Consider the following 24,535-nt stretch of genomic DNA (forward strand, 5'->3'; position numbering starts at 1 on the left):
CTTGCTGTGTCCCCAGAACATATACCGAGAGGATAAAAATCAATCATCCAGTCAACATCATGGCATTTGGAGTGATCACTAGTGATGGCGATGTTGTGCTTCCATCTTCCCACATGGTCTCACACTCAACACAGATTTTATTCCAAGTTGCTTTTCCTATTTTCTCCTCAAAGGTTTTGGGCTCTCTACCTAATTTTTAACCTTTTTAATGAAATTATATCAATGGGATTGAGTATCACTGATGAGGTCATAGGATGTGTGATGAGAGTTTAGACAAAGACAAAATAATAAAAATAAAACTGAAGTGTTTAATTGGCAAAATATGACCACCCCCAAATATAAACATTATCAGTTTTAACCTGATTTCACATCAGGAATCTTGCAAAACAAATACATAAATACATCAATGGCCTTACTGTCTTATATTGGCAGACTGACAACTGAAACTGGCTGTGGACAAGTGTACCACCATGCATTTTGGGAGAAAAAACCCTGCGTCCACATACTCCCTCCACAACACTGATATCAAGAAATCCTCTTGCGAGCGTGACCTAGGCATCACTGTCAGCAGTGATTTGCGTTGGACAAAGTATATCTCTAAAATTGTCAAGAAGGCCGAGAGTGTCTTGGCATCACTCAGCAAGACTTTTGTTAGCCGCTCTCCAGCCATCTATTTAAAACTGTATACAGCTATGGTACGACCACACTTGGAATTCGCATCATCAGTTTTGAACCCCTATCTTGCTCAGAACATTGACCTCCTGGAATCTGTCCAGAGACGTGCAACCAAACGCATACCCTCCATCAGACACCTACCATATTCTGAGCGCCTTGTTTCCCTGGGCATGGATTCACTGAAGCTCCGGTTCATGGCGACGGACTTGGTAAACACCCACAAAGTTATCAACCACCTCACCAACAACAACACTGAACACCTTTTTGATCTCCATGTGTCTAACACATGTGGACATCCCTACAAAGTCAGAAAACAGCACAGCTCCCATGACTTTCGGAAACATTTTTTCACGCTCAGAGTTGCTGAAGCATGGAACAAACTGCCTGCGTCAGTTGTTAACTGCCATGACACTGCATCCTTTAAGGCCCTCATGCTTTCCGAAATCCGCCGAAACTACACCTGATTATATATACACTTTAGATGAGTTGTAGTGCACCTGAGCACTGTACACAATTATTATTATTATTATTATTATTATTATGTTGCAGTTTTAATATTAAAGTATTTCATTTTGCTTATTTTCTTTGCCTTGACATTTAGAGTATAATTAATTTTCTGTTTTTGTCAACATAATACCAATAATAATAATCATCATCATCATCATCATTTAGCGTCCACTTTCCATGCTAGCATGGGTTGGACGGTTCAACAGGGGTCTGTGAAGCCAGAAGGCTGCATCAGGCCCAGTCTGATCTGGCAGTGTTTCTACAGCTGGATGCCCTTCCTAACGCCAACCACTCCGTAATAATGCTAATAATAATTCTTTCTACTATAGGCACAAAGGCCTTAAGTTTTGGGGGAGGGGACTAGTTAATTACATCGATCCCACTGTCCAACCGGTGCTTCTTTCATCGATCCCAAAAAAGGATGAAAGGTAAAATTGACCTTGGCAGAATTTGAACTCAGAACCTAAGGATGGATGAAATGTTGTTAGGCATTTTGCCTGGAATGCTAATGATTAAGCCAACTTGCCACATAGATAGGATGGTTTGGCAGGGAACTAGCAAGTTGCAGGGCTGCATCAAGCTCCAGTGTCATCTTTGGCAAAAATCTATATATATAAAGATGTAGTTGTCTGTGTATGGCAGGTTTGGTAGCCTTCAACTAACACTACCTCCTCCGAGACCTTGTGGTGCAAGTTGACCTAAATTGAGAGTATGATAGAAGAAGGCTTGCTCTTCCTTCCATAGAAGATAAAATTCAAATCGGACCATGTTAACACCAAAAATTATTTACATCAAAAAGGTGCTTTTTTTTCTATGAAAATCCCTATTTTTTACGATTTTTTTACTTCTGTGTCACCATTTTTCAGTGTATTTCAACCAGAAAAATGTTCACTTAATGAGAATAACAAGCTACATAATACAAAATTTTTGCTTTCCAAAAATTCCAATTCTAAAGGGTTGAAACAAACCCGAGCAACACCGGGCGATATTGCTAGTTGATTAATATTTGAAGCATGATGGTCGTGTCCTGTTTATCTCTTGAAATTTGAATATTGGTCACGAAATATGTTGTGTTTTTTACTAATTTACTACAATAAGGGTGTAGAATCAAACAACATTTATAAACAAGTAAATTTTGAGACTGAAAAAATTCTGACACTATAATTTTACTAACCAAATCTTCCATGACGCCCACCTTTCCCCCCCCCCCCCCCACGTAGTTTGTTTTACTTTGAAGTTCTTCTAATTGGTTGTGCTCCCTTTCTGCTGTAGGAACCCCATTATGTGCGATGCATCAAGCCAAATGATATCAAATCTCCCGTACACTTTGACGATGAAAGAATCCGTCATCAAGTGATGTATCTTGGATTAATGGAAAATGTCAGAGTCCGCAGAGCTGGTTTTGCCTTTAGATCAACATATACCAGATTTCTTAGTAGGTGAGTTTAATAAACATGTTCATATAAAACTTATTGCCCATCCCAATGTCATCACATCACATCACCTCCCCAATTGGAGATGAGCATCGTTTTTGGAAACTAAATGCACATTCAGAGTCAAATATGTTTATTAATGGGACAGAAAATATATATTAGAAATATTAAATTTCTAAATATCTCAGAGAGATATGAGTGGTGGTGGAATGATAGAGCAGTTGTATACTGTCAACTTAACGTGACAGTCCCACAAAGGGAATCACACCACCGCTGTTTAGCCCTAGGAAGCATCGACACTTCCTGTCGGCTTTGACACATTTCCTGTGTCCTTATGTTTACAAAGGGGAGACAAGCATCCCCATCCAGCTAAGCATGCATCCAGAGACCTGCATGTTTCTGACTCTTGCTCATCATCAGTCTGCTGTAGCATGGCCTGCTAGCTGAAGATGCTTGTAAAGCCTTCGTAAACATAATATATTTTCAGAAAATACATAAAATTAATTAAAACCAAACATTTAATTAGAAGTAAAAAAAAAATAAGTGTATAATCACCAAGTTGTATTTGCTGTATATCACGTGATCACGTGACCGACCAGACCATCAGATGTTGTTACACATCACTGGTCACAATGCGTTCGCATTGTTTTAGCCTTCGAATGACGCCACCCCGCTGGCTAAGCGAGCAGGCCAACAGAAGAAAGAGTGGTGAAAGAGTACAGCAGGGATCACCAACCCCTGCCGGAGCCTCGTGGAGCTTTTAGGTGTTTTCGCTCAATAAACACTCACAACGCCCGGTCTGGGAATCGAAACCGCGATCCTACGACCGCGAGTCTGCTGCCCTAACCACTGGGCCATTGCGCCTCCATATATGCTGTATATATAGGTCTGAAAATGTAGCACTCCTATCTGAAGCACCCTTTGAGTTGCGATAAATGTTCAATAGCATGTTCTTGGTAATAATGTACATACACATGACTGTGTTCTCACTAACTTCTCAATAACACTAATGCTACTTTTATGCACTCTCATATTATAAACTAATATATATCATCATCATCGTCGTTTAATGTCCACCTTCCATGCAAGGATGGGTTAGACGTATGACTGAGGGTTGGCGAACCAGATGGCTGCACCAGGCTTCAATCTTGATCTGGCAGAGTTTCTACAGCTGGATGCCCTTCCTAACGCCAACCACTCCGTGAGTGTAGTGGGTGCTTTTTACATGCCACTGGCATGGGGGCCAGTCAGGTGGTACTCGCAACAACCTCACTCGAATCTTTTTACACATGCCACTAGCACAGGTGCCAGTAAGGTGACATTGGTAATGATCCCGCTCAAATGATGCCTCTTACATGCCACCAGCATGGAAGCCAGTAGGCTGCTCTGACAACAATCATGCCCAGATGGTGCTCTTAGCACCCTACTAGCACAGGGCTCAAGTGCCAATAAGGCAAAGCTGGTAACGATCACCCTTTAATTGTTGCCTTTTATGTGCCATTGGCACAGAAGCCGGTTAGCTGCTCAGTCAACGATCATGCTCGTATGGTGCTCGTGCCCATCATTGGATTTCACTTTGATTTTGATTTCAATTTTATATGAATTGTAAATTGAAGTTGAAGATTTACTCACTATAGCTAAATTTATTAAATCATTATTTCATGATTGTTGTTGATATATTGGAACACAACATATATATATATATATATATATATATATGTTTGACTGCTTATCTTTAAATGATACAAAATATCACAGTTTCTTTGACTAAATTTCCTCTATCTTCCAGATATAAATGTATTTGCTCAGCAACCTGGCCCAACTATAATGGTGCAGTGAAACAAGGGGTTAAGGAAATCGTTACAGAACATAATTTCAGTCCAGAAGTGGAATATGGCAAAACAAAGATTTTTATACGTTCACCCAAAATACTTTTCTATTTAGAGGAATCAAGAGAGAAAGTTATACCGTCTCTGGTCCTCATTCTTCAGAAGGTAAATCATTATTAATCTCTCCCTAACAATGTTTTCTGTTTTCCAAGATACTTTTACAGAGTGATGCAGTTTTATTCTCTTACATTTGAAACATTATCACTGCAACAATGATATCAGATTATAGAATGGTTTGGCGTCAGCCTGTATTATTATTCCTTCATAACTATTATTATTTCATGTAAAGTATAGAAGCCATCTTAACATGGCTAACCACATAGGGGGAGAAGGTGTTACTGTAGCTTTATAGCCCCAGAAGATCGTCGTCTCCAGCTGGCCTTAGACACCATTTCAGTGCCCTTGAAATGCTTCTGCAAATACTTCAAGGGCACTGAAATGGTGTCTAAAGCCAGCTGGAGACAACGATCTCCTGGGGCTATAAAGCAACAGTAACACCCCCTCCCCCTATGTGGTTAGCCATGTTAAGATGGCTTCTATACTTTACATTATCGAGCGATTACTGTTTCAATCTCATTCTGAGATTTAATAATGCCTATTATTATTTCTGTATATCATTATTATTATTACTGTATAACAGTAATAATATCAAACTGTATATGTAACATCATCATCATCATCATTGTTTAACATCCGCTTTCCATGCTAGCATGGGTTGGACGATTTGACTGAGGTCTGGCGAATCAGACTCCAATCTGATCTGGCAGAGTTTCTACAGCTGGATGCCCTTCCTAACGCCAACCACTCTGAGAGTGTAGTGGGTGCTTTTATGTGCCACCGGCATGAGGGCCAGTTAGGTGGTACTGGCAACGACCTCGCTCAAATGGTCCTTTTTACGTGCCACCTGCACAGGAGCCAGTCCAGCGGCACTCGCAACGACCTCGCTCGAATGTTTTTTTTACACGTGCCACCAGCACAAGTGCCAGTAAGGTGCCAACTGTAAAACAGCAATGATATCAGATTGTACAATAACTCAGTCAAGCAACATGGCAATGTGAGTTCTTGTAACAGTATCCTAGTCAAACTAGGAGAAATGTTTGTAAGAATTAGACTTAGAGAAGCAATTGGTCAGTTTATGTGAGGTATGTATTTTATCTTGGTCCAGTAGACCAGCAAAATGTTCTGCTTATTTCAAGTTAGTTCTGTCCATTTGCCACTCAGCTATGCATTTTCCAGACTGATTTGTTCTATTGACAGGTATATTGTGGGAATAATATAATATATAATGAAATTATTGTATACAGTGCTCAGGTGCACCACAACTTGTCAGAAATGTGTATAAAGCATATGCAGTAATGTACAAATGTCTGGAAAGCGAACAGTGTATGAGTCAGATACATGCTTGCTTGTGTGTATGGAGGGGAGAAAATCAGGTGTAGTGTTGGCGAATGTCAGGAAGCATGGAAGTTTTGAAGGATGCCGTGCTCCGTAAGTAACAACTGATGCCGGCAGTTTGTTCCATACTTCAGAAACTCTTAGCATGAAAAAATGTTTCCAAAACTCATGGGAGCTGTGCTGTTTTCTGACTTTGTAAACATATAATAATAATAATAATGAAATTATTGTATAAAGTGCTCAGGTGCACCACAACTTGTCAAAAGTGCGTATAAAGCATATGCAGTAATGTACAAATGTCTGGAAAGTGAACAGTGTATGAGTCAGATACATGCTTGCGTGTGTATGGAGGGGAGAAAATCAGGTGTAGTGTTGGCAAATCTCAGGAAGCATGGAAGTTTTGAAGGATGCAGTGCTCTGACAACTAACAACTGATGCCGGCAGTTTGTTCCATGCTTCAGCAACTCTTAGCGCGAAAAAATATTTTAAATGTTTTGGTTTGCTCATGTTAGTGTTAGTGTGGTGTCACTACCGCAGCTCTGGTATAAACTAATTTAAAACTGAATGACCAATCAGACATGGAGTTTGATCTCATTGATTTAAACTTTCTTCTCACCTTTGTTCCTTAAACACAAACAAATGAAGCCATTTGTAATTCTTAGGGTCCAGTCTATGTCCATCTACAGGAATTGATCTCCTCACTTGCATCCAATATTGTGGACGATAGCCAAAGACTGAATTATATTCTCTGTCCTAGATAGGTTCAACAAATTAGTAAGACACTAAGCATGATTCTTCAAATAATTATTTTGGGTCATGTTTTCTGTTATGCTTTGACCAATTTGGGATTTTAAACTCAAGAAATTCGCTGATGATTGAATTCCGATCTCATTTTTGTTGTGGTAAATGCGATCAGTGTGTTTATAATGCAATCTTTTCTATTTAGATGTGGCGTGGTACTTTAGCCCGTAGATATGTGAATCGGCTACGAGCTGTGTATGCAATCAGAAATGCTTATAGGAAATACCGTATTCACCGTTTCTTCAATGAAATGCAGCATTTGTTCAGGTAAGCCATTTCAATATCATATGAATATATTTGTAAATATAAGTTTTCTTTTTTAAATGATTGAAGTCACTATCTTAATTATATTTTTACAGAGATCTGAGGGTTAGTTTACCAATGCATATTTATGTTTTTAAGCCATATGTTATTTGGAGGAAATTTGACTTGTGCTACTTCTAGCAAGCAAAGCAACCATATGTAGGCTTCTTCATTCTTTGTTGCTGCTTAAGAAAAACATTTTCAGTAACAATACTCCTCCTTCAAGTACCTACAATTAAGATGCGTCTCAATGCAGGACCCAGAATCTCTGTCTCTCTTAGCTTTGGTTGATCTTAAGTTTCATGCTGTCCCCACCAATAATATCAATGTAGTTGAATGGTTTTCATCCTTTATTAAGATGTGGGAGTCTCCCAATAGAACATCTGATATGGCCTAAGGTTCAGCAAAGCCTATCCTAGGTGATGCACAGAACTTGTTGGCATCCCTTGAGAATACTGCAGCCAAAGTTAGTCCGTCATTCAATGCAAAGTGGCACTGAGTATATAGCCAAGAGTAAAAACGAAGGTCACTAGTCAATAGGTTCCCAGTGGCACATGACCTAAGGGAGTCAGTGAGATAAAGAACTTTGGGTTCTATGTTCTAATTTTGAGTCCTTATTCTGAATTTCATGTTACATTTACTTTTTTTTATAACTATCTTGTTAAATTTTATCAAGTTTTAATTTTTTTAATATGTCCATCTTTTGGAATTTTATGTTAGTATTAAATATATTAAAATTAATTTCTATTTTCAAGGAATGTAAAAAAGAGAAAGAATTATGGAAAGAATCTAACTTGGCCGAACTATCCTGTTGTCATAAAAGACTTTATGCCTATTTTAACATTGGCTTATCATCGGTAAGGAATATTTCTAGAATTATATTTTCACTTCCAATTATAGGTCAAATTGTTATTGCAGGCAATACGATTCAATACTTATGTAGTTAAAATGAAAAAATACAAACCTTTACGTTTGCCATTGTTGTTCTCATGGGCAGGGGAAATAACTCCGCATTCCAATGTTTATGTGACTGACAACGGGTTCCACTCTTCCTGGCTTACTGCTTAACAGTAGGAATAACACCCAGTTTTAAAGCTGTTTTGACAAAAACAAGCCCCAAACTATTTACTCTTTACTCTTTTACTTGTTTCAGTCATTTGACTGTGGCCATGCTGGAGCACCACCTTTAGTCGAGCAAATCGACCCCAGGACTTATTCTATGTAAGCCTAGTACTTATTCTATCGGTCTCTTTTGCCGAACCGCTAAGTTACGGGGTCGTAAACACACCAGCATCGATTGTCAAGCAATGTTGTGGGGACAAACACAGACACATAAGCATATACACACACACACACATATATATATATATATATATATATATATATATATATATATATATATATATATACACGATGGGCTTCTTTCAGTTTCCGTCTACCAAATCCACTCACAAGGCTTTGGTATAAAAATCTACTGCCAACCCACCCACTTCAAATCTTGCAAAGAAAATGAATATTAACAATGTATAAAACACAGAAACTATGGAAACACATGTAAAAAAAAAACTTTTTAGGGAGTTAAAATGATATCATCAATGAAGCTGATATTTTTAAGAAAATTGACAAATAAGATTAGATTTAAACAACTTAGTCGTAGAATAAACATAGAACGTATAGACATGCACGAAATGAATATAAGTGATAAACTGAGATTAATTCTGTTACAAATATGGATTATCTAAAAAACATATTTTCTAATGTTAGAACCTGATAATGCATAATTTGCTAACTTTAGAAAAGCCATCCAATTCAACATGATGAATATAGATGAAACAGTGAAGTATACATATACATATAAAGCTGAAGTTGTCTGTGTGTGTGTGTGTGTGTGTGTGTGTGTGTGGCAGGTTTGGTAGCCTTCAACTAACACAATCTCCTCCAAGACCTTGCAGCGCAAGTTGACCAAAATTGAGTGTATGTTAGAAGAAGGCTTGCTCTTCATTCCGTAGAAGAGAATATTCAAATCAGACCATTGTTAACACCAAAAATTATTTACATCAAAAAGGTGCTTTTTTTTCTATGAAAATCCCTTTTTTATACGATTTTTTGACTGCTGTCTCACCATTTTTTGGTGTATTTCAACCAGAAAAATGTTCACTTAAAGAGAATAACAAGCTACATAATGCCAAATTTTTACTTTTCAAAAAAGATTGAAACTATGTTAAACTTTGTTAACATAACATCAAAACCTGCCGTTTTAAGCGCAAATAAAATATCACAATTTCAGTATTTATTTCAAAGTTACCTGTTCAATTCACATAACTAAGTTATTCTTTTTTCATAGATGGTGGGCATGGATGAAGATAGAAACCATACCCAAGGATGAACGGACAATGTTTCACATGAAAATACTGACAGCAGAAATGTTGAAAGGGCAACGGCCAGAATGGGGTTTAAAACGAAAATGGGAAGGCAACTATCTCCTTCAGGTGAGATAAATTAACAATTTCAATTCTCTTGATTGTTTTATGAGAAAGTATGAGACCGATGTGTTGCCTTAATGCCTTGTTTTTACATTTCAATATTTCCTTGAGATTTACAACTCAATGTCAGTCTCTTATACTGCTTATATACTGCTTGGTTTATTTATTTATATATTATCAATGGAAATAGTAGTTGTGATACCTGTGCCGGTGGCACATAAAAAGCACCATCTGAACGTGGCCGTTGCCAGCGCCGCCTCAAATGGCTTCTGTGCCGGTGGCACATAAAAAGCACCATCCGAACGTGGCCGATGCCAGCGCCGCCTCGACTGGCTTCTGTGCCGGTGACACATAAAAAGCACCATCTGAACGTGGCCGATGCCAGCGCCGCCTTGACTGGCTTCCGTGCCAGTGGCACGTTAAAAGCACCAACCGATCGTGGCCAATGGCACCTGTGCAGGTGGCACGTAAAAAGCACCCACTACACTTGCGGAGTGGTTGGCGTTAGGAAGGGCATCCAGCTGTAGAAACACTGCTAGATCAGACTGGAGCCTGGTGCAGCCCCTGGCTTCCCAGACCCCGGTCGAACCGTCCAGCCCGTGCTAGCGCGGAAAACGGACGTTAAACGATGATGATGATGATGATTTTCACATTGTTCAGTGAGATCCACTTATGCGTACCTTTTCCTTCTTTGGACACTAAACTCTGCTTGCGAAGACCTGTTGAGGCAAGTGAAATCAAAATCAAATTCGATGACTGGCATCCGTGCTAGCAGGGTGCAAAGAGCACCATACAAGTGTGATCGTTGACAGAGTGGCTAACTGGCTTCCATGCTGGTGGCACATAAAAGGCACCATTCAAGTGTGATCGTTACCAGCGTCACCTTACTGGCACTTGTGCCCGTGCTAGTAGGGTGCTAAGAGCACCTTCCGAACGTGATCGTTGCCAGAGCGGCTAACTGGCTTCTGTGCTGGTGGCATGTAAGAGGCACCATTCGAGCGTGATCGTTACCAGAATCACCTTACTGGCACCTGTGCCAGTGGCATGCGTAAAAAGATTCGAGTGAGGTTGTTGCCAGTACTGCCTGACTGGCCCTTGTGCCGGTAGCATGTAAAAAGCACCCACTACACTCTGAGTTGTTGACGTTAGGAAGGGCATCCAGCTGTAGAAACTCTGCCAGATCAAGACTGGAGCCTGGTGCAGCCCTCTGGTTCGCCAGCCCTCAGTCAAATCGTCCAACCCATGGAAAGCGAATGTTAAATGATGATGATGATGATTCAGTCATATATGTGAGTTTTGGTAGCAACTTTTCATATGAAAAGTCATCAGGTAATGAAAAAGCAAAAACAAACTGAATTAGGCACCAGAAGTGAGAAAGGAACGAGGCAAGAGTAAGAGAGGTTTTGTGAAAGCTTGACTTGAAAGTTAAATTAGAAGTTGGCCTTAAATATTAAAAGGATTACATTGAGGAGAAAGGATTATCCCAGGTTGATGTAAACTAGGAAGTTGTGAAATTTATGCAATGGAAAAATAAATTTAATTTGGAATCAAAACACAGGTGCAGGAGTGGTTGTATAATAAAATGTTTCTTCTTGGAAACTCAAAGAAGCCCATCATATATATATATATATATATATATATATATATATATATATATTGTTTAGAGAAACTGAAGAGATGTCTAGTTCACACTAGATATGAAACCAATGATTTGTCTAAACTATTTATCATCATCATCATCATCATCATTGTTTAGCGTCCGCTTTCCATGCTAGCATGGGTTGGACGGTTCGACCGGGGATCTGTGAAGCCAGGAGGCTGCATCAGGCCCAGTCTGATCTGGCAGTGTTTCTACGGCTGGATGCCCTTCCTAACGCCAACCACTCCGTGAGTGTAGTGGGTGCTTTTTACGTGCCACCCGCACAGGTGCCAGACGGAGCTGGCAAACGGCCACAGACGGATGGTGCTTTTTACGTGCCACTATGTTACACATACAAAAATAAACAGCTGCTCTATATTTTATAGGGTATGCTCTTCTGATTTATGATATTGTAATGAATATATATATATATATACAACAAAGTTATTTTATTTCACACGGGTAGAAATATAAAGAAAATAGAAGTTGAAAATCCACCGAGAATAGTTAAAATATTTATCTACAGGTTTAACCAGTTTCACAGTTTACACTGATTTTCAAACACTTGGCTTAAGTCGCAGCTGTTTTGCTTCTGACTAGTATTTGAAGCTTGCCCTATTTTCATAGGAAGTTCATGGCTCAAATTAGTATACGTTTTGAATAGGGTTTGATTGGTAGAAGACAGTCACATGACAGGTCTTAGAAATTTTTGTAGGTTCCCCACTACATCCGTGTGTTAGTATCAAGTAACAATGTTTAGTGTGGTAAGTCAAGGCTGACACGGTTGACTGAACGAGTCTAGTGGTAGTACTAAATGATCAACGACCTGAATGTTTTGTCAAGTGTTTGTAGAGAATGAACATGTGATTAAGTTTTAGAACCTTCCGTATGTTTTCCACTACATACATGCGTTAGCGTCACGTAGCCGTATAATTTGCACCTAAAATGCAAGCCGACACAGTTGAGTGAACATGTTTAGTTACAATCAAAGCACTCCAAATTTAATCTGTCTGGTGGAAGAGGGGACAGGAGTCGTTTGTATGTAGTCCAGTGGCTAAAGTTTAGGTTGTTTTAAATACAGATAGGAATCGTTTGACTGTTGCTGTAGGAGTTGTGGAAGGTAATTTAGCACTTGTGAGGAATTTTTCAGAGACTTTGATTGTCTTTCACTTTTGATTATTTTGCGTATTTCATATGCTTGTTTCATTCTTGGGTCTTGTCTTAGTAGTGAAATATTCTGGTGGATAATATTGTAAACCTCTGTATTTTTTGAGTTGTGAGTTGTAATAAAGAGCAGATCATTGGATGTATCTGGAGCGTGGTTTTTTGTAGTTCTTGGATATTTATTGTTTGGGCATTTCTATTCCGTTGTCTGTTAGCTTTAATGGATATTGTCTTTTAAGTAGTATTTGTTTTAGTTCTTAAAACAACCTAAACTTTAGCCACTGGACTGCATACAAACGACTCCTGTCCACTCTGCCACCAGACAGATTAAGTTTGGAGTGCCTTGATTGTAACTAAACATGTTCACTCAACCGTATTGACCTCTATTCAGTTTGATCAAACCAGCATGCTAGAAGGCTGCACCAGACTCCAATCTGATTTGGCATGGTTTTCTATGACTGGATGCCCTTCCTAATGCCAACCACTCTGAGAGTGTAGTGGGTCTGTTATGTTCTGCTGGCATGGGTTCCATTTGCATGACATTGGGGTGCTTTTATGCGCCACTGTCACAGGTGCCAATTTGCATGACACCAGTATCTTCTATGATTACAATTTTGCTCGGCTTCATGGGTCTTCTTCTCAAGCATGACATAATGCCAAAGGTCTTGGTCATTGCCTCTGTGAGGCCCAACGCTCAAAAGGAACCATTTTGTTTTAATAAAGAGTAGAAGCCCAATGCTTGAAAGGTGTTCTTTACGTGCCACCAGCACCAATGCACTTGGCTTGATGGATTCTCTCAAGCACAGCACATCACCAAAGGTCTCGGTCACCAGTCATTGCCTCTACGAGGCTCAAAGTTCAAAGATCATGCTTCACCACCTTGTCCTATGTCTTCCTGGGTCAACCTCTACCACATGTTCCTTCCACAGTTAGAGATCGGCACTTCTTTACACAGTTGCCCTCGTCCATACACATCACATGACCATATCAACACAGTCGTCTCTCTTGCACACTACATCTGAGGCCTCTTATTCCTAACTTTTCCCTCAAGATGCTTACACTCTGTCAAACATGCACACTGACATTACACATCCAGCAAAGTATACTGGCTTCGTTTCTTTCAAGCTTACACATATCGTCAGCTGTAACAGCCCATGTTTCATTGCCATGCAGCATAGCTGCTTGCACAGAGGCATCAAACAATCTGCCTTTCACTCTGAGAGAGAGGCCCTTTGTTGCCATCCGGGCTAGGAGCTCCCTGAACTTTGCCTGGCCTAATCTTATTTTCACAGCTACGCTCTCAGAGCATCCACCTCCACTACTAACTTGGTCACTTACATAACAGAAGCTATCTACTACCTCTAGCTCTCCCCACTGGCAGTTGATGGAGTCTATTTTTGGCTCATTTTCAGCGTTTATTGTACCTGTGCATCTTCCACATACAAAAGCTAGTTTCCCTGTTAACCTTCCTCTGATATTGCTGCACCTTTTATGTGTCCAAAGCTTACACTGGGTGCATTTTATGGAGTTTCTACCTAGGCCTTTTCTACAGATCAAGCAAGGATATCTACATGAAGGGATTTGTGATTTGTCTGCCTTTCTACTTACCAAGACTTTGATTTTACTAGGTTAACTCTAAGGCCCATTGATTCTAGGGCTTGCTTCCATACCTGGAACTCCTTCTCTAGTTCAGGTAGTGATTCAGCTATAAAAGCAAGGTGCTCAACATAGAGGACCTCCCAGGGGCAGCCTGTCTTGAATTCTTCTGTTATTGCCTGAAGGACTATGATGAACAAAAGGGGACTGAGTACTAATACTTGGTGGACCCTTACTTCTCTGAATATTTTGTTGTACTCATTGTCAACCCTCACCTTACTGGTAGCATCCCTGTACATCACCAACCACTCGTCTATCCCTAGTTTCCACATTGACCACAAGATAAGGTATAGGGAAGCCTGTCAATGGCCTTCTCCAAGCGAACAAAGTCCAATGTATTTCTTCTGTTACTGCCTCACTAGAAATATAGCATCAATGATGCTTCTTCCTGGGCTGGGAGCTTTTCCTGTCTTCATACCCTTAATTACTTTATCTGCCATAGAACTGTCGATTCAGGTAGCCAGTCCCTCAGTTTGGTCAACATGTGGCAGACTCTCCTCTTCCCACACATTTTCTACATTCAGCAGTCTTTCATAAAGGCATTTCCAAGCCTTTTTCATATATGTATGTATATATATATATATATATATATATATATATATATCAATAATACAGTGATTGTTTCTTGTCAGGAACAAAAAGATTAATAGGACTGCTATAGAAGTGCTCTATTGGAAGAGACAAATATATCAAACTAAAGTTATTGAACAAACAAAGGCAAGGTCATCCGCATAGCATTTCATAATTCGAACATTTAATCATAGAATATACATATAAACATCCCACAAGATGGAACGTAATTCATCTGTACAAGCATATAAGCATATAAGAAGGTGCGAGAAAGTTCATCACGGTTTAGAGTTAATACTTTAGCGATTCATAAAAATACATTTTTTTAAAAAACATTACAACACCTAGAAAGTAAAAATATAATATAAAGTAATATATAAAAATATATAGGTATATAAAAATATATAAAATATATATATATATCATCATCATCATCGTTTAACGTCCGCTTTCCATGCTAGCATGGGTTGGACGGTTCAACTGGGGTCTGGCAAGCCCGAAGGCTGCACCAGGCCAGTCAGATCTGGCAGTGTTTCTACAGCTGGATGCCCTTCCTAACGCCAACCACTCCGAGAGTGTAGTGGGTGATTTTATGTGCCACCGACACAGGTGCCAGACGAGGCTGGCAGACGGCCACGCTTGGATGGTGTTTTTTATGTGCCACCGACACAGGTGCCAGACGAGGCTGGCGACGGCTACGCTCGGATGGTGTTTTTATGTGCCACCGACACAGGTGCCAGACGAGGCTGGCGACGGCTACGCTCGGATGGTGTTTTTATGTGCCACCGACACAGGTGCCAGACGAGGCTGGCAGACGGCCACGCTTGGATGGTGTTTTTTATGTGCCACCGACACAGGTGCCAGACGAGGCTGGCGAATGGCCACGATCAGATGGTGTTTGTTACGTGCCCACAGCACGGAGGCCAGTCGATGCGGTACTGGCTACGGTCCCGTTCGGATGGTTTTCTTATGTGCCACCAGCACTGGTACCACAAGGATACAAATTCCATTGATGTTCATCTATTTTGATTGGTTTGGTTTGATTTGATTTGATTTGATTTGAGTATATATATAAAGTTAATCCAAACAAGAAAGCACAAAAAAAACACAACGCGAGGACATGGAACAAATATAGTATTATTGGACGCTCAGGAAAGAAGGAAAGGAGGGTTTAACGTTTCGAGCGGAGCTCTTCGTCAGAAACATAGAAGGAAAGATCCAGAGAAGGGAAGACAGAGGAAAAAAATCGCTAATGGTACACATGCAGTCACAATATATATATATATATATATATATATATATATATATATATAATCACTGTGACCGGCATTGTTTTAGCCTTCAAAGGACACCACCCTGCAGGCCAACAGAAGAAAGAGTGAGAGAAAGTTGTGGTGAAAGAGTACAGCAGGGATCGCCACCAACCCCTGCCGGAGCCTCGCGGTGCTTTAGGTGTTTTCTCTCAATAAACATTCACAACGCCCAGTCTGGGAATTGAAACCGCAATCCTACAACCGTGAGTCTGCTGCCCTAACCACTGGGCCATTGTGCCTCCACACACACACACATATATGTGTGTGTGTGTGTTTGTCCATCAACACCACTTGACAACTGGTTTTGGTGTGTTTACATCCCTGTAACTTAGCAGTTCAGTAAAAGAAACTGATATCAGGCTTAAAAGATAAAAATAAATACTGGGATCAACTTATTGAACGAAAAATTTTTTTTTTTGTATGTGGTGCCCCAGCATGGCCACAGTCAAATGATTAAAATGAGAGACAAAAGACATCCTGTCTTTTATCTGATAAATTAAACAGATTCTGTTTTTAACAATGTTTGGAGTTACTCTTTACTCTTTTACTTGTTTCAGTCATTTGACTGTGGCCATGCTGGAGCACCGCCTTCAGTTGAGCAAATCGACCCCAGGACTTATTCTTTGTGAGCCTAGTACTTATTCTATCGCTCTCTTTTGCCGAACTGCTAAGTTATGGGGGACGTAAACACACCAGCATCGGTTGTCAAGCGATGTTGGGAAGACAAACACACACACACACACACACACACACACACACACACACATATATATACGGTTTAAGCAATTGAGATTCAAGTGAGTTCTAATGAATTCACATGAATATGGTCCTTAACTAGGATGCACCGGAAATCTATATGGTGTTAACCATACGACAAAGTGGGGTGATTACAAATAGGAAAAAAGCAACAAGAATGGATCAATATATCGGTACAATTGTTTCGTATACATATATACGATGGGCTTCTTTCAGTTTCTGTCTACCAAATCCACTCACAAGGCTTTGGTCGGCCTGAGGCTATGAGGCGATAGTAGAAGACACTTGCCCAAGGTGCCGCACAGTGGGACTGAACCCGGAATCATGTGGTTGATAAGCAAGCTACTTACCACAAAACCACTCCTGCGCCTATACTGTATTGCTTTTGATAATATCTGTTATTCTTTGTTGTTGTTATTTTCTTATATTTGATGTTATTCTCAATTTTACTTTCTATTGTTTTGGTCTCTTATATTTCAGTGTAAGGAAAACACAAATACTGCTGATTATGTTTCTCGAATGAACAGTTTAAAAAAGAAAGATGGTTATTCAGCTGTTTTATTTGCTTCTTTTGTTAGAAAGGTAAGTGAATTCATGGAAACTAAATGATTTCAAAAAAAAAATATAACAAAAACAGACTTGTGATTAGTTAATGCAATGCCGGTGGCACGTAAAAAGCACCATCCGTTCGTGTCCGTTGCCAGCCTCGCCTGGCCCCCGTGCTGGTGGCACATAAAAGCACCATCCGTTCGTGGCCGTTTGCCAGCCTCGCCTGGCCCCCATGCTGGTGGCACATAAAAGCACCATCCGTTCGTGGCCGTTTGCCAGCTCTGTCTGGCACCTGTGCGGGTGGCACGTAAAAAGCACCCACTACACTCACGGAGTGGTTGGCATTAGGAAGGGCATCCAGCCGTAGAAACACTGCCAGATCAGACTGGGCCTGGTGCAGCCTTCTGGCTTCACAGACCCCAGTTGAACCGTCCAACCCATGCTAGCATTGAAAGCGGACGCTAAACGATGATGATGATGATGAATGTAATTAATTTTGCAACGTAAAGAAGAAACAGAAGAAAATTTGATATTTTGGGTCTTGGCTCTTTGTCGATAAGAATAAAAGAAAACAGGAGGGAAAGAGTGAATGTTTGGTAAGACTTCTACACTAGACATTGCATGTGGAAGAACAGTAGACAGATGTAATTAAATGGAATGGTGTTTCTTGTTGGAAGAATTTTTCAGAAAAGCATGATAATGGATGAGAATGTTGTTGTATCGTGTGTTATAGTGCATGTGTGTGCATTTTATCGAATTAAAGGGAAGATGTGAGAATATGTTCCTTATGTATGGAGTGAATGTTGAGAGTATATGTAGGTATGTGTGCTGTTGTGTTTGCGATATATCTATCACATATGTGTGTATGTGATAAATGAATAGTTAGAGGAGAAGATAGGTATTGTGCCACGTACTTGGGCCAACTACCCTCTCACCTTCAACAACATTTTTCGCTGAATTCTATCATCAAATTACTTGGGTGAACATGGGTACCAAGATAGATCCTAACTATGCTAATCTGTTTCTTGGTCTGAATGAGACCCAAATCTTCATCCAGTCCTCTGCACCTATGTTAGAGCTATACAGATATTACACCAATGAATGTGTCTTATGTGGTATCACCTCATTCTGCCTCAGTCATCCAAATATATGCTATCTTTTTTTCCATAATTCCTTCATCTTCTCTATCTTATATGCCCTAGTTAACCCCAATCAGATGTTGATGCTTTCACTCAGCTTGTTGTATATTCCACATACATTGTATCTATCCTACCTATTTCTTTACTACCCACAAGGGGCTAAATACAGAGAGGACAAACAAGGACAGACACATGGATTAAGTCGATTACATTGACCCCCAGTGTGTAACTGGTACTTATTTAATCGACCCTGAAATGATGAAAGGCAAAGTCGACCTCGGCAGAATTTGAACTCAGAACGTAATGGCAGATGAAAGATAAAATACTGCTAAGCATTTTGCCCGGCATGCTAACGTTTCTGCCAGCTCACTGCCTTTCTATCTATCCTACCACCAACTCCTTTTACTATCCCCTTGCTTACCATCCCACCACCTTACCACTTTAGATAACCATTCTACTGCACTTCTGTCTCTACCAATCTAACCTCACCACTTTCCACCCTAAACACCTTTTTCCACTTCCTTCAGATGTGGCACAATCCCCATTTTTTTCCTAATCTATATTTTTATTATGGCTTGCTATACCCAACCTGTAACCTTCACCTATTCCTTCTTCTTCAAGAACAACTGTCGTTTCATCCAAGATATTGTTACCATCTAAGGGCTAAACCCTCATTCTACATCACTGGTAACTTCACTTGTACTGAAAAAAGCCTCATTCGTGACATAGAATGCCAACTACATGGCATGTTTTATAGAGTATACTCTAGTCAGAGATTGGCAGACCATTTTAGAAAGCATCCTTTAGATGTCTGACAAACAGTATCCAAATTCTTAGACTTGTAGCTAATCCTTTGAATTCCCCTTGGCATAGCCATTTTCATTTCTTTGTGATGTTATTTTACACCATGGATCAGCAATCTCTTGTTTGCATAGGGAACAACAACAACTACTAGCAAACAATTCATCCAGCCGGAATACTTTGTTGTCTTTACTTTAAAAACATTACCATATAGGCGCAGGAGTGGCTGTGTGGTAAGTAGCTTGTTTACCAACCACATGGTTCCGGGTTCAGTCCCACTGCATGGCACCTTGGGCATGTGGCTTCTACTATAGCTTCGGGCCGACCAAAGCCTTGAGTGGATTTGGTAGACGGAAACTGAAAGAAGCCCGTCGTATATATGTATATATATGCGTGTGTGTGTTTGTGTGTCTGTGTTTGTCCCCCTAGCACTGCTTGACAACCAATGCTGGTGTGTTTATGTCCCCGTTACTTAGTGGTTTGGCAAAAGAGACCGATAGAATAAGTACTGGGCTTACAAAAAAAATAAGTCCTGGGGTCGAGTTGCTCGATTAAAGGCGGTGCTCCAGCATGGCCGCAGTCAAATGACTGAAACAAATAAAAGAGTAAGAGTAAAAAGAGTATTTCTTACAGGTCACTCCTTATAACATACTCCACTCTACACTTCCCCTTCATTACTCTCCACATATACACAAACACAACCCATCTTCTATTCTCTAAGCAACTATCTACGACATGCACACAAACATGCCATCATGTTTAATTCACATCAGCTACACCAAACACATACTTGCTCATGCTCTCTCTCCCACATACCAGCGTAGTCGTCTCTCTTGCACACCACAACTGATGCTTCTTAGGCCCAACATTTCTCTCAAGGTACTTACACTCTGTCGAGTATGCACACTGACATTACACATCCATCAGAGCATACTGGCTTCATAGACAAACACACACATAGACACACATGCTTAAAGAACATAAACTTGCATTTTACCGCCTTTTCTCTTCATCCTCATCATCATCGTTTAGCGTCAGCTTTCCATGCTAGCATGGGTTGGACGGTTCGACTGGGATCTGGGAAGCCAGAAGGCTGCACCAGGCCCAGTTTGATCTGGCAATGTTTCTACGGCTGGATGCCCTTCCTAACGCCAACCACTCCATGAGTGTAGTGGGTGCTTTTTACGTGCCAGGCGAGGCTGGCAATGGCCATGAACGGATGGTGCTTTTTACGTGCCACCGGCACGAGGCTAGTCAGGGCGGCGCTGGCAACGGCCACGAATGGATGGTGCTTTTTACATGCCACCGGCACGAGGCCAGTCGGGGCGGAGCTGGCAACGCCCACGTTTGGATGGTTCTCTTACGTGCCACCGGCACTGGTAACTCAGCTGCAATTTCCATTGATCGATTTCGATTCTGATTCATAAAACACAAATGACACATACTTTAAAACGCATTTACAACAGCTTTTCTTGTCCATTATTTCCGTTAACTAAAAATCCTTTCATCTGCCGAGAAGCACCGTCCCATTGTAACTCATAAACACCCTGTCTTCTGGTCTATCCATTTGTCTTTTACATCCATACCATTAGGTTTTATTCACATCTACACAGCATAGACACACACACACACACACACACACACCACTATGGACAAACATCCTCACCTACACCCACACAAAGAACATTTTCTCATGTCTTATCAGTGTTCTTATCGATTATCTCCCTTGACTGAGAAGCTCTTCTGACGTAAAACTTTTAGAAGCATTATGTAACTTTTGCTTTTTCTTTTTTCTCCTCTGCTTTTTTTTTTTTTTACAACATAAAATTAATTTACAAACTCTTTTTTTTTTTCTTTTCTTTTTTTTTTTGTTATTATTTCTGAAATCTTTTTAATTACCATGCTGACAGGATTCTCATATTTTTTTGTCTGGGGAGAGTCATTTTCTTTTTGTGCCTTATTACGTAACACATTCACCAGTAAAATTTCCACTTTTTTCTTATTTTTATTCTCCTAAAATTTTCGTTGCATCTTGCAACTTTTTCAATAGTTTTGACTCTCATATTTTTTATTTCCTCGTTAATCTAAATAAATAGGCGCAGGAGTGGCTGTGTGGTAGGTAACTTGTTTACCAACCACATGGTTCCGGGTTCAGTCCCACTGCGTGGCACCTTGGGCAAGTGTCTTCTACTATAGCCTCGGGCCGACCAAAGCCTTGTGAGTGGATTTGGTAGACGGAAACTGAAAGAAGCCCGTTGTATATATATATATATGTATGTGTGTGTTTGTGTCTGTGTTTGTTCTTCTAGCATTGCTTGACAACCGATGCTGGTGTGTTTATGTCCCCGTTACTTAGCGGTTCAGCAAAACAGACCGATAGAATAAGTACTGGGCTTAAAAAAGAATAAGTCCCGGGGTTGAGTTGCTCGATTAAAGGCGGCGCTCCAGCATGGCCGCAGTCAAATGACTGAAACAAGTAAAAGAATAAAAGAAAAGAAAAGAATAAAAAATAGATCACTTACATAAATTCTCCATTTTCAGTAATTTTTTTTTCTTGATAATTTACTCAATACTTTAATGCCATAGTTAGGTCTTGTTTTAAATAAATCTCATATTTTAAGTGAAATGATTAAATTTTCCAAGTTGTAATCCCTAGATAATCCCAGAAAATACATGCAATTTTATAACCTACAAAATATTTTTCTTCAATTAAGTTCTCCATTGCATAATACCAAGGGAAATGCCTGATTGATCCAAACAGACATAAAACACACAACTATACAATAATAGTTTTTTAACCTATGACAAACAAATGTAGTTGGATTGCCGACTACAGTTAATGTATCCCAGGGAATCGATATTGTTATCAAAGCCTTCAATCATGCATGGAGAAACTAAACAACAAAACAAAATCAATGTACCATAAATTTCATACTGCATTCCACACATTCATTCATGGCATTGTACAATTTGGTCGGATAACAGACCAGAATGGAACATGTTACGGCTACATTGCAGAACCTCTGAGCTGTTCTTATGTGTTTCATCAGCTGTCTCTCATGCTGTATGTCATTACAATAGTTTTGGAGGCGCAATGGCCCAGTGGTTAGGGCAGCGGACTCGCGGTCGTAGGATCGCGGTTTCGATTCCCAGACCGAGCGTTGTGAGTGTTTATTGAGCGAAAACACCTAAAGCTCCACGAGGCTCCTGCAGGGGATGGTGGTGATCCCTGCTGTACTCTTTCACCACAACTTTCTCTCACTCTTACTTCCTGTTTCTGTTGTACCTGTATTTCAAAGGGCCGGCCTTGTCACTCTCTGTGTCACGCTGAATATCCCCAAGAACTACGTTAAGGGTACACGTGTCTGTGGAGTGCTCAGCCACTTACACGTTAATTTCACAAGCAGGCTGTTTTAAATAGTTTTAAAGCATGAACTTCACAAAGAGCTATCTATTAAAAGTTTTATTTTTCCATAAATCTTTTTCTTCTATTTTTTACTTGTTTCATTCGTTAGATTGTGGCCATGCTGGGGCACTACCTTGAGGAGTTTTTTTATTGAATTAAATTACTTCTTGGTAAACCTGGTACTTATTCTGTCGGTCTCTCTTGTCAATTTGCTAAGTTATGGGACTTAAAGACACCAATACTAATTGTCAAGTGGTGGAGTTGGGGGACACACAGATGCAGAGACATACACATACATACATACACACACACACACACACAAATATATGATGGGCTTCCTTCAGTTTCTGTCTATCAAATCCACTGACAAAGCTTTGGTCAACCCTTGGCTATAGTAGAAGACACTTGCCCAAGGTACCATTCTGTGGGACTGAACCCAGAACTTTATTATTGGGAAGCAAGCTTCTAGCCACACCTGCACCTATTAAGTGGACAATTAGGGAAACCAGACTGAATAAAAGCAGCTTCGAGGGAACTGATGTGAATTCATAAAAGTCCATGGAAAATTATTTTTTATTTTTACTTGAATCGTATTTTAATTAATCCTCTACCAACAAATATTCTTTTCTAGTCTAGGCATAAGGCCCAAAATGTTTGGGGAGTAGGCCTATTGATTAGATCAACCCCAGTACACAATTGGCACTTAATTTATCAACCCCGAAAGGATGAAAGGCAAAGTTGACCTCAATGGAATTTGAACTCAGAACATAAAGACAGACAAAATACTAACGGTGTGCTAACATTTCTGCCAGCTCACTGCCTTTAAAATCTTTTCTACTCTAGGCAAACTTACATGGGTGAAGACCTTCTTTAGCCTGGGGTGCCAGTGTTTCTCCTTTCCCTAACCACTGTCTTCGGTGCTTGACATTTTTATAGAGAACCCATTTCTTGCCACCAGCCACTATTTGGTTCAAAAAAGGTTCATTCATGAAATGTGACAGCAAAAAAGAGCATACATTCACACTCTGCATGTGATGAGACTCGGAAAGTTTGTGAAGAACCCACTGACCCAATTTGCTGACTTTTCTGATGGCACCCATATTAACTTTCTCTATATCTCTTATTCTCTCTCTTGCTCTCTCTCTATACACTATAAAGCATGGTTGGAACAATCAACCAACATTTACATCAGCTGTTATTTTGTTATTCTTTTTCTCTGGCTATCTACCTAAGAAACTTCCATCGTTCTTTCATAGGAATATTCTTTAGTAAACCTTTTTTAGTATTATATACTATCTACCAAACCTAATATTCTAATACTACTATCTACCTAACCTAATAAGGAAGATTCTGTCTACCTAAGAAACTTCCTTTGTTCTTTCATAGGAATATTCTTTAGTCAACCTTTTTTTAGTATTATATCTGTATTTCTTTTTTTTTTTTACATCAGATTAATAAGAACAACAAGTCATCTGAAAGAGCCGTGGCCATCACTGACAGACATTTTTACAAGTTTGATCACAAAAAGAAATTTAAATTAATGAAATCTGGAATTCCATTTGTTAATGTAAGTGATAAATTTCTGTTTTTATACTGGCTTTAATCAGATTAATTGCACATAAAAGCACCCACTACACTCTCGGAGTGGTCGGCATTAGGAAGGGCATATAGCTGTAGAAACTCTGCCAGATCAGACTGGAGCCTGGTGCAGCCTTCTGGTTTGCCAGACCTCAGTCAAATCATCCAGTCCATGCTAGCATGGAAAGCGGACGTTAAACAGTGATGATGAGGATGATGATGACCGCTAACTACTAACAGAAACCAATGTTATACACAAGTAATTGCATAAACATCAGTACTGTGTACTAGTAACCTCATGCATCAATATTATGTACCAGGATAATACCAAAAAAATAGTATTATATACCAGTAATTATATGCACACACATATTTGTAACTACATACATACATTAACTTGACACACCTATTTCTTTACTACCCACAAGGGGCTAAACACAGAGAGGACAAACAAGGACAGACAAACGGATTAAGTCGA

General features: G+C 39.9%; 1 protein-coding gene across 2 annotated transcripts in view; it reads left to right on the forward strand.

Moving 5' to 3' along the window:
• Positions 1 to 24,535, forward strand: part of LOC115216379 (unconventional myosin-Id) — a 141,852-nt gene that overhangs the window by 110,849 nt on the left and 6,468 nt on the right. Inside the window, exons 16-22 of one of the 2 annotated variants that reach the window (XM_029785674.2) lie at positions 2,455 to 2,621; positions 4,405 to 4,609; positions 6,846 to 6,967; positions 7,759 to 7,860; positions 9,348 to 9,492; positions 17,065 to 17,166; positions 23,930 to 24,046. In XM_029785674.2, coding sequence (XP_029641534.1) covers positions 2,455 to 2,621; positions 4,405 to 4,609; positions 6,846 to 6,967; positions 7,759 to 7,860; positions 9,348 to 9,492; positions 17,065 to 17,166; positions 23,930 to 24,046 — 960 coding nt within the window. Of the gene's footprint in view, positions 1 to 2,454; positions 2,622 to 4,400; positions 4,610 to 6,845; positions 6,968 to 7,758; positions 7,861 to 9,347; positions 9,493 to 17,064; positions 17,167 to 23,929; positions 24,047 to 24,535 lie in introns of both variants that reach the window. The other variant, XM_036506271.1, reaches the window with a different exon arrangement.

The sequence above is a fragment of the Octopus sinensis genome, linkage group LG10 (genome assembly GCF_006345805.1).
Source record: "Octopus sinensis linkage group LG10, ASM634580v1, whole genome shotgun sequence".
NCBI lineage: Eukaryota > Metazoa > Mollusca > Cephalopoda > Octopoda > Octopodidae > Octopus > Octopus sinensis.